Here is an 11,706-nt window from a genome sequence, read left to right as displayed (position 1 = left end):
CTCCAGCCACAGTTGTCTTCTGCATTGACCTCTCGAGGGCCCAGCCCTGTCTGACTGCCTGCAGTATTTCTACCTAACTTAGCTGTCTATAATAGTAAGAGGATGAGCTTAATACAGAGGATGAGCTTAAACTTGTTAGTTAATTTTTCTGTTTGGGAACACAGGTTGTCAAACTTTTGTGTGCGTGAGAAGAGCTTGTTCACACAGATTGCTGGAGTTCCTTGCTCAGGTTTTGGGGAGGGACTTCAGAATTTGCCGTTTTAACAAATTCCTAGGCCATATTGGTATTGCTGGCAGTTACAAGACCACTCTTCGAAAACCTCTTATCGATAATAGACCCACAGCTCCAGGTGGTCATTATTTATTTATTTTTCCCAGAATTGATGTGATCAATTTTAAATGGTAGCATATATTAGTGCTAAGCATCATATTAGAAAGGCAGGTTTATTTAAAAGATAGTATTAGAAATAGACACATTAATATTTAATATTTTGAACTTAAATATTGCTGTGATTTTTTTTAAAGGAATGTGAATTATAAATACTGTCTTTCAGCGTGATCGTAGTGTTCTGGGGTTTTTTAAAATGTAAATTACTTTCATGGATTGTGAAAACCTAGAACATCCTCCTTGTAATATGCAGACTGTAAGGTGAGTGATTTAACAGTTTCCAAAATATTTTAAAAATGCAAAAAAGCATTTTTACTAATCTCCACTTACTTTTCAGCTTTCTAATTTTCTTTTATCAAAAAAACAGAAGAATTACAAGGAAAATGTTTCAGCCCAGCAATGTAAACATTTAAGGAAACATTTTGTTATTTCTTACAGACTTACTAAGCAGAATTTTGAAGCAGGTGGTATTTGAATTCTCTGTGTTATAACTGTTACTTTGCAATCTGGTGTCATTGTAAATCTGATGGCCATGAACTTGTGGTCATCCTGCCTCAAACTCCCTCATAGCTGGGTGATGTAGGGAAGAGAAACTCCCAACCTGAAAGGTATCTGGGACCAGTTCGCATTCTCTAAAATTGAAGAACAAATTTTAGGAACAGCGGAGGTTACGAGTAGAATATATTTATTGAGGAAAAGAAAGCTTCTGTCCCAGAGAGAGACAGAAGGGGGTCCTGAGTGGGTTGCCCAAGACTCTGTCCAATAAGAATTGTTCGGGTAAAATTGATTAAATCACAATCAAATGAGATCAAATGGGGAAGCGAGTCATGTAGCAAGTGGGCATGAATACAGAACAGGGGCTTTTCCTGTAAGGGGTTGGGGTCAGTGACTCCTCAAGGTGATCGCTACCTATTTAGAATATCAATCCCTCATGTCCATCCCTAGGGAGGTATGTGGGTGCATTGGTTTAGTCTTTTATCTTGAGGTCTGGCCCGCAGCAAATATGTCTACATTTGCAAGGTGTCTTGTCTTCTATATTGGCTCCTTCCCGGGCCTGGCCCTGTCTGACTGCCTATAATATTTCTGTCTACCTCAGCTGCCTATAACAGGGTGATGAGTGCACCACATGCCTGGGCATATATGTTAATTCACAATTGTGACTGATCCAAGCTACCTGTTGTGTAGTTTTGCATTCTTATTTTATTAATGAAAGAGTAAAGTGATGAATAAGACATAATATATGTACTATCTTCAAAATCCAAATGTAATTGGTACTACATTGGTATTGTGGCAGATTCTTTACCAAAACAACCCTGGCTTACTAAGAATTTTACATTACTAAGAATTGTACCTTCTAAAAATGTATCAGTGCAACACCCTGGCATTTACCTGTAATCCCAACTATGTGGGTGGCTGAGGCAGGAAGATGACAAGTTCTAGACCAGTTTGTGGCCGACATGCACCAAGACTATATCTGAAAATAAAATGTAAAGAAAGGGCTGGGGGTGTTAGCTCCATGGTGGAGCACTTGCCTAACATAGGCAGGTCTTGGAGTTTGATCCCTGGGTGTAAAGGAAGTGGGAGGGGCGGAAAGGAGGGAGGAAGGGAAGGAGAGGCAGAGGGAAGGAAAGAGAAAAGTAAGTGTGTCAATTTATGTCCTGATAATGGACACAAATTTTTTTTGTTGAGGGCTGGGGATGTAGCTCAGTGGCATAAGTGCCTACTTGGCAAGCGCAAGGTCATGAGTTCGATTCCCGATACCGCAAAAAAAAAAAAAAAATTTTTTTTTTTGTTGAAAAGTTTGACAGAAGTAAAACTGCTAAGTGAGGGACCCCTGAAGAGTCAAAGATTTCTGACACGCAGCAATCAGTTAAATGGTGGATGGCAACATACTTTATATCACTGTTAAGATCACTAAAAATGTGAACTAGGTCAGACAAAAGGTAACTATTAGGGGTTTTTAAGTAAAACTGACAAGATGAAAACAAGCAGAGTACTCTGCATAACCATGTCTTCCTTCCCTCCACTGAGAGCAGACAGTTCCTTAGGCTGGGTCTCCCTCCCCTGCCCTTCCTTTGGCACTCTGGAATTCCCCGGCCTTCCCTTTTTTCTTTTCTTTGTGGCACTGGGGATTAGACCCAGGACTAAACTGAGCCTCTCTTCTTTTTTTTTTTTGAGGCAAGGTTTTGCTGAATGGGGTGGATTGGATTTGAATTTGTGATTCTCCTGCCTCAGCCTTCTAGAGGGCTGGAATTACAGGAATGCACCACCACACCCTGCTGATTGATTCTTAGTGTATATTTTATAATATTTCCCTGATCTTGGCCCACAAAATGAACGCAGGCATTTCTCAGTGAGTCGTTTTCAGGTCTGCCGCTTAGGATGCTAATTGAAATTCCAGGCAGGGAAACCTGCATCACCGGCCTTTGTGCGCGTGAAAGGCCTTCCTGGGGCGCTGCTCTGGGAAGCGCGGCTCTCCGCGGTCTGGCCGGACGTGCGGAAGTGCGCTCAGCGGGTCTGCGCGGCGGAGCGGGCGGCTGCTCCCCGGAAGCCCGGCCGCTGTCCAGCACGTCCCGGGCAGGAGGGCGCCCGCCAGGTTCGCGCCGCGCTGCTCTCCACGGACGCAGTGCGCGCTTCGTTCTTCGGTCACTCGTTTCTCCCGAGCTGTGCGCTTTCTCGGAGCCGAATGCGACGCCACCCCGAGCTCGGGGCTGCAGCTCCCCGTGTTCACAGCGCTTCCGGTGGATGCCCAGAGCGAGTTCAGTCCCACTTGCAGATACCCTTCGTCTGCTCCTAGCGTTCTTTATTCTGTTTTGTTGTGGTTTTTTTTGGTTTTTTTTTTTTGGTTTTTCTCCTGTACCGGGAACCGAACTCACGACCTTGCGCTTGCCAGGCAGGCGCTTTTGCCACTGAGCTAAATCCCCAGCCCCTGTTCTTTATTCTGTTTGCGTCCGTCCTGTCTCTGGCTTTCTGCCTGAAGCCGCGAGACCGGTGGAAGTTTCAAGGAAAGCCCGGATTTAGGTCTGTCATTTCTTGGCTCTGTGACTTACCTCAGTTTCCTTAATGTCTCCGGGGTTGGGATTAGGGCCTCGGTGTGCTTATCATTATGATAAAATACAGTACTGCAAGTTGTTATTATTTGCCAGACCGTGATCCAACCCAGGGGCACTTACACCCCTGAGCTACATCTCCAGCCCTTTTTATTTTGTATTTTGAGACAGAATCTGGCTAAGTTGCCCAGGCTGGGCTTGAACTAGTTTTCCTCCTGCCTTGGACTCCCAAATAGCTGGGATTACGGGGGTCGGGGGAACCGCCATGTCTGGTACAAGTTATTTTTAACTACACACACATACACACTTCATATGTGGTTACAATGCTTTTATTAAAACATGAGAAATTAAGGATAGCCATTTCAGTGGCGCTATAATTTATTGCAAAGTTTCTTTTGAGTGGTTGTGAAATAAGACAAGTATTTTAGGATAAAAGGGGAGAGAACCGTAAGACTTAGAATGCATTAGAAAATCTTCGTAGAGAGGCCGAAGGTCTGTGCTCCAGCTCCGCGCTTGAGACCGCTGTTTGACCCGGGGACTGGCTCGTGGGAACCAAGCGCTCCGCTTCCCGTGTGTGTGCAGATGTGAGCGAGGCTGTGCGGGTTGGCGCCCTTCTGCGTGGGCACTGGAATTCCTAACCATTGCACGCTGTCGCTGGACACTCAGTTCGGGCGTCTGTTTGCTCATGTTGCAGTTTCAGTAATTACACGGGGCAGAGGTCTCTAAAAGGACTGGAGCCCTCGGGGAGCAGGTATCTGAAGAAGGCGGAGATAAACCAAGGGATGAGGTCCCACAGCGGGGAAAGCAGGTGCAGCCCCGGGCAGGGAGGGCAGCGCTCAGGCCTCCTCAGGCTCCCAGACGCGCTCTGTGTTGGGGTTGTGAGCGCCAGGATGGAGGCCTGATACCAGTTTCAAGCAAGCCACGGCTCAGATGTACAGAGAAGCCTCTTTTAGGCCCTGCTGGCATGGCTCCAACTGGACATTCAGACCAGGTACCAAGTAGAAGCCGATCAATTTCTCTAAGTAATACGGACAAACTAGTAGAAAATGGCCCAAGGGAGTTCCAGACTTCAGATAGCACATTATAAATCACTAGCTGCTTCATTTCTTCCTCACGACTGTAGGCCCATTCCTGGCCTCCCTGGCCTCCCTGAATCACCAAAGCGACCCCCATGGCGGGTTAACACCAGCTGTCCATCCTTCAAGCCTTTTAATAATGTTTCCCTCCCACCGCAACCGTGTAACTTTTAATTTCACTGTCTAGGCTTTCCTTCATATCCCATGTTATCACCTCTCTGTCACCCGAAATGCCCTTCTTTAGGGAATTGCAAAGTTCTATTGCCATTTATTCCAAGGTGAAATGGAAAAGTTGATACCATGAAGAGCTCAGTAAGGGGAATTCCTTTTGAAATTTTAATGCAAAGTGTAAGAGGTAGAATATTGATCACCTTTAAGTTGTTTAAAAGCTACCTCTTTGAATTTTTACAATGAGTGTTCAAAACATGGACAGCTACTACTATCTTACCCTTAGCTCCAGAAGTTTGACAGAAAGTCGTCTTGAAAAAAAAGTACACTTTTCAGAAATAATATCCACTAAACCACTGAATGAATGTTTATATTCATTCATCATTTCATATAGAGAGGGACCTGAGGTGACAGTTATCTGTCTGGTTGGTACGGCCACATAGTTAGCAACCGATTAATGAGCCGCTTATACAGATGACAGAGCGTAGTGGCTGAGGTCCGCTCTCAGCAGAGTCACCCGAAGTAGCCTCGTGTTAACCCGTAAGTTCTTCTCTTGTTCTGTTTCCATGTCCCCACCTTACAAGGAAAGTAACTTTAAAACAGCCGATCTGTTTTATTGATTTTTAGTTTCTGCTTTTTTCAGCATTTCTTTGTGAATATTTATTCTATTGTATGGAGCAAAGGGTTGCCTGATTCTAGAATCAAAAATAAAGCCAATTAAGGTCTTTTAAAACTAAACAAAAAATAATTACTTTGCAAGAAATAATTACTTTGGAGGCCTTCAGAGGACCCTTTACTATCAGTAGTCATTTGGAGAATCTTTAAAAGAAAAAATTAGAGCATGCAGCTATGACTACCTCATCACACGAACAAGTTGGGACGGGGAGACCTCAGACCCAGACGCCACACAAATACTAGGTGACGAAAACTCTCCTTCCCGTGCTGTCCGGTATCAGCCCTTTCCCCGCCCCCAACCTGCTGTTCTTAGTGTCCCGTGTCCCTGTCCAGAGCTTCTCCACATCTTTCCTATTTTCCAAACAGATTTCCAAAGCCAGTTTATTCCCAAATTAAAAAAAAAACATGATTGCATATTGTTATAACGGACCAGTCGCTGCAGTATTTTAGTTATCCATATAGTGTGCACATACACGTCTGTCTCGTATGTGTAATGATATACAGCACTGGAGTCTGTATCTCAAATGGTGTTCTGCAGTGATAAGCCAGAATTTATTTGTTCATAAAGGTACTTGGACCGTAGCTTTCCAGGGCTGAGAAAATCCATGTCCCAACAGGAATGTACCAGTGTTTACCGTTCCGTAAAACCAGTTGTGTTTGCGAATCATCTCTTTTGGTGAGATAAAAAGCAGAAGCCCATCTGTTGGTTTTTAGGAAGCCCAGAGAAGCTACTGGTAAGATGCCTTTCAGCTGGCAAACTGTCTTCAGAACTCCTGTGTTGTGCTGTTTGACCTACAGGCAAGCAGAATCCCTCCCACAGGGCGACTGTGATAGGGGGGCGCTGCAGAGGGGAACGTGCGTGGAGCGGGTGGGGGGACTGTTAAGAAATAAGTCTGTTGGGGCTGGGGATTTAGCTCAGCGGCAAAAGCGCCTGCCTGGCAAGCGCAAGGTCGTGAGTTCGGTTCCCGGTACCGGAGAAAAAAAAAAAAAGAAATAAGTCTGTTAAATTACTAGTTCAGCATGATGCAAGCTAAAGAGAGAGAACCCAGGTGTCCAAAGCAGCCAGGCAAGGAGTTCAAGCGGCTTGGGTACAAAGGATGCTGCACACAGAAGGTTAAACACAGGTGTGTGAGACAGCCGGTTAGTCTGAATGGGTTGATCGTTACACGCCCCAGAGGATTACATTAAATGGATGAAGTCTGCACTTCTTCTCCAGGAAACTTCAGAATTGAGCCATTGACTTTTTATGATGACAGAATATAGAACAGACAGAAACCTAATGCCTGAAAGGCCTTGGCCCTGCCCCTTTGGGATCCAACCCGGATCAAGCTCTTCGCCCCCAGTCTTGGTGTCTGAGCCCTTGGACTGCTGTAAGCAAGAGTCCTGTTGGTCCAGTTTACACGAGTCTCCTATCCTTTTTTTTTGGCGCCGAGAATCGAACTCATGACCTTGTGCTTGCCAGGCAGGTGCTGTGCCGCTGAGCTACATCCCTGGCCCCGAGTCCCCTATCCTTGAGGTCCTCTTTTCAGTAATTTTCCATCCACAGAGTCCTCACAGTGCTCCTTGGCCACTGTACATCCCCTCTCACCCTTGCTGTGCTCGGAGCTGAGCCCGGCCTCGTGGCAGCCTTCGCCTGGGCAGTCGTGTGCCGGCTGTCCCGTGTGCCTTCGCACATTCTGGTGTGCGGGTGTGCGTCTCGCGGGCACATGTCCCTTTTTATATAGACCCCCATCATACTGGACTGAGCTGAGCTTCATCTTGGTAAAGACTGTGAGAGTTGGGGCTTCAGCATACCTTTTCCAGAAGGCAGTTTAACCCATTTGGCATAGGGGCTGGGGATTTAGCTCAGTGGCACAGTGCCTGCCTGGCAAGCACAAGGTTGTGAGTTCAATCCCCGGTACTGGGGAAAAAAAAATCTATTTGGCGTGCTGCTGAACTTTTACATGCAGAGGCGCACCGTGCTGTGTGTAGTCTTTTGCACCTGACTGATGTCAGGCAACACTACCTTAGTGAGTTCATCCGTGTTGCAAAGAACAATATTTACCCACTGCCAGTTCTATATAATGTTGTATCAAGGGTTGGCACATTCTGGCCGGAATTTCAGTGTGGTCACGATTCATAGTTTACTATGTGGGTCTTCAAGTACCACGAAAGAAAATGTGGTCTTTGGTTTCTGGAGTGCTTTTTCTTTCATTTCTCTTTGCTTGAATAGAAAACTAATCTTATGAACCCTGACTTAAATAAAAACTTTATACCCCTTCTTCCCATGACTATGAACACACTTCATGTGTAAATGTAGATATCTGCTGTATAACATATCATATATTTTACACTAAACCATAGCTTATACTTGTGCACAGGTTCAGGAAGGAAGTTAAATATTTTACTTTATTGCTTTCTTTACAGCCTCACCTTCACACATAAGACCTCATAATACAAGTTTGTTAAACAAAATTTTGAATGATCCAGAAGTAAGCAATGCAAAACATCCAGAACCTAGCCGGGCGTGGTGGCACACGCCTGTAATCCCAGCACTCGGGAGGCTGAGGCAGGAGGATTGTTGTGAGTTCGAGACCAGCCTGGGCCACAAAGTGAGCTCAAGGCCAGCCTGAACTTCAGCGTGAGACCCAGTCTCAAAAAAGACAAAAAAAAAAAAACAAAACAAAACCAAAACCAAAAGATCCAGAACCTGTTACTTTATTACATAGTACACGGAGAGAATCATACAGTACCATGGTAATAAACAAAGTTGTAGTCTATGATAATCAAAGACTCCTCTGCTTATGTGCCCAGTCCAGCTGCTTCTAAATAATCACTGCTGACTGTGTTTGGGGTATGCTTACAAAAAGACTTGCAGGAAGTATTGTGGTGTGTGCATGTATGTGTGTGTATGTTCCCCCTTTATTTTAACACACAGGATCCTACTAAGCATATTAATCCATTTCTTGGTTTTTATACTTACTAATATTGTAACTATACCATGGTACCTCGGTTCATCAACTTAATTTGTTTGATTTTGGAAAAGATGGCCATGATTGTGTTTGTGTGGGAAAGACGGCCGTGGTCATATTTGTCCCCACGTGGAGTTTGCACACCAAAGTGTTTATGAAACGAGGCACATATTAGTAAAGTTTCCATATTAGTAAAGTTCCTTCTCATTCTTGCTAATAATTTGTAATGCTCCATTTAGTGAATACATGAGCATTTATTTCATCATTTCCCCCAAGTAGCAAACATTTAGACTCTTCAGCTCTTCGTGTAAGTACACATGAAATTTATTTCTCTTTGTAGTTACCTGTATGGAAATATATTTAAAAATGATTTTTAGATCTTGGGTTGCTGGGTCCCATGTATACTTTTAAATTTCTGACAGAGGAGCCTGGTGCAGCAGTGCACGCCCGTGTTCCCAGCTGCCCGGGAGGCTGACATGGGACGACAGCTGGAACCCAGGAGTTTGAGGCCAGCCAGGGCAACGGAGGGAGACATCATCCCAGAAGAAGGGGGAGAAAGGGACAGATCACTAAATTGCCATTCAGAAAGGCACTAACCATGTCCCCAGGAGGTGTTTTTAGTGTCATTTTCGGCTGCCAGGCCTTTCTGCACGCATCCTAAAGTCTGGAGTGAGTTCCGTGTTGATCGTTTACCTTGGTGTTGCAGAACAATGAGATGGTGGAGCTGCAGAGAATACGGATGAAGGATGAAATCAGAGAATACAAATTCCGGGAGGCCCGGCTCCTGCAGGATTACACTGAGCTGGAAGAGGAAAACATCACGCTGCAGAAACTCGTGTCCACGCTGAAACAGAACCAGGTGGAGTCTCAAAGGTTTTTTGAGTTTTATCCCCGGGGGCCCATTCTGTACTAGGAAGGAACTTGTCAATGTGTGTTACAACCCTTGCTCTCCCTGCAGTATTGTACGTGCTGCAATTTCCCAGGCTGCCTGTTCTGCTGCAGTGTGGCGGGAAGTGACACATGCCTGTCAGTGCTGTAGCTATGGTAACTCCTTATGGGGTCGGGAGACGCTCCCGAGACCCTGTGGGAGCAGTCCTCGCTGCCCACAGTGGGTGCAGACCGCTCCCCATCGCCCCAGTGGACGTAAGGCCAGGGAGATGTCCCTGGAAGAGCGCCCCGGTCCGCTGAGCCTTCACTGACCCATGTCATTCCAGCGCACTCCATGTTCACCATTCACCCAGGCCCTCCTATGGGGGTTGAAACTTGGGAACTCAGAAGTTTTAAGGAAAACAAAAGGGAACATTTATACATCGCCTCAGTTTCACTTTCTACATGGCATATGATAATTTTCCCAGTTAAGTGTCTGATTAATCAATTGAAAATTATTTGTACGTGTGCGGCGAGCTGTTCTGGCTTATTCTCTGACACAGGGGTGCACTCTAAACCCCACGTCTGTTCCAGTCAAGGAAATACTGTGTTTTCCACTCTTACTGGCTTTTATTTACAGACATTAGCATCTATCATACATTATCTGATTTGCCAGGCATGGTGGCACACGCCTGTAATATCAGCACTCAGGAGGCTGAGGCAGGAGGATCACCATGAAGTCAAACCCTGCCTAAATTACACAGCGAGACCCTGTCTCAAAAAAGCCAAAAACGAAAAGTAAGACTAAACACAGTTTCTTAGCCTGTAATAACAGGGTGTCTTTGTTGCTCTTTCTAGTTTACTGTCTCATTCCCAGCAGTTATTTATTCTGGAAGTGTTTCTGTTTTAAACACCATAAATACTGAAGTGCCCTGAGGGACGTCTGGTGGGTGCTCCGGACTTTCCCTAAGCAGAGCACCGGTGGCTGTGGAGAGGAGGTGTTGAGTGACAGGCGGCACATGGCCGGTGCCTGCAGAAGCTCCCAGAGAAGGCCCCTGCCATGGCCCGGCTTTCCTGACTGAGAAGTCTGTCAGGCAGCCTCTCACTTGAGTCCAGTTCAGGGAGCGCTACACTGCCGATAGCACACCTCTGCTGCATTCCTGGTCACCGGCCACTGTTCCTCCAGTTTATGTCCCAAGCACATAAAAGCCCTCTTTGCTTTCTCATCCTATTCTCAGTCATATTTTTTTTATTGAGATCACGTTCTTATCATAATCTTTTAATCTGTCCCAAAGTATAAAAATTTCCTCTTTATTAATAATGAAGTAAAACAAAGTGGTGGTGATCAAATCTTTTTTGGCATCTGATAAATTATTACAAAACCTATTCCTCTGGGAAGCTGAGGCAGGAGAGTCACAAGTTCAAGCCCAAACCCAGCAACAGTGACTCAGTGAAACCCTGTCTCAAAGGAAAAATAAAAAGGACTGGGGAGGTAGTCCAGTGCAAAGCCGCTGGGTTCAGTCTCTGGTACTGAAAAACAAACCCAACCATATCCCTGAGTTACTAGGCAAACAGTGCCTGCTTTTGACTATTGGATGAAGAAGTTGTCGAGAGAAATGATAGGGGAGTTGTATATTTCCATGTCTGCTGAGAATTAATGCTTGATGTATTGATGGTATATATTACTATCCTATATGTTAGTATATATGTTTGTGTAACACGTGTTCACGTACGGTTATGTTATATACAACTCACATGTTATCATGTTTTAGACACATAAAGCTTCTAGGACGCGGATCTGTGTGGCCGCCGGGCGTCCAGCGTGCGTCCCCGCCCTAGGTGTGGACAACGTTGCCCTGAGCTGCCTGGCGGCTTCGGGCAGCCCGAGCGCAGTCCCTGACCCCGGCCTGGCCTGGCCTGGCCTGTCGCTGCAGGTGGAGTATGAGGGCCTGAAGCACGAGATCAAGCGCTGCGAGGAGGAGGCCGTGCTGCTCAACAGCCAGCTGGAGGACGCGCTGCGGCTCAAAGAGATCGCGGCGCACCAGCTGGAGGAGGCGCTGGAGACGCTCAAGAACGAGCGGGAGCAGAAGAACAGCCTGCGCAAGGAGCTGGCCCAGTACGTCACCCTCGGCGACAGCCACCTGGGCCTCTCCGTGGACGGACTCAAGTTCGCCGAGGACGGCGGGGAGCCCAACAACGACGACAAGATGAACGGGCACGTGCACGGGCCCCTGGGGAAGCTGAACGGGGACTACCGCGCGCCTGCGCTGCGGAAGGGGGAGGCCCTGCACCCGGTCTCGGACCTGTTCAGTGAGCTGAACATCTCGGAGATCCAGAAGCTGAAGCAGCAGCTGATGCAGGTAGGAGCTCTGCGGTGAGCCGTCCGTGTTGTGAGCTTTTTAGCTTTCACGATTGACGTCCAAATTACTGTTATGTTGGATGCACTGGGACTTGAACCCGGAGCCTCTGCACTGAATTACATCCCCCTTCTTTCTTTAATTTTTTTTTTTTATTTTGAGACAGGGTCTCAC

General features: G+C 46.2%; 1 protein-coding gene across 1 annotated transcript in view; it reads left to right on the top strand.

Annotated features, from left to right (window-relative positions):
• The window catches only part of Bicd1 (bicaudal D homolog 1 (Drosophila)), a gene marked incomplete at its 5' end in the record, with an annotated part of 213,820 nt that overhangs the window by 144,139 nt on the left and 57,975 nt on the right, over nt 1-11,706 (top strand). The window contains 2 exon segments of the mRNA XM_005407175.2: nt 9,015-9,167; nt 11,110-11,535. Of these exon segments, the coding sequence (XP_005407232.2) occupies nt 9,015-9,167; nt 11,110-11,535 (579 nt within the window).

The sequence above is a fragment of the Chinchilla lanigera genome, unplaced genomic scaffold (assembly GCF_000276665.1).
Source record: "Chinchilla lanigera isolate Chin_1 unplaced genomic scaffold, ChiLan1.0 scaffold00104, whole genome shotgun sequence".
Taxonomy (NCBI): Eukaryota; Metazoa; Chordata; class Mammalia; order Rodentia; family Chinchillidae; genus Chinchilla; species Chinchilla lanigera.
The sequence above is the reverse complement of the archived record's forward strand: the minus strand, read 5'-3'. Positions and strand labels throughout refer to the sequence as shown.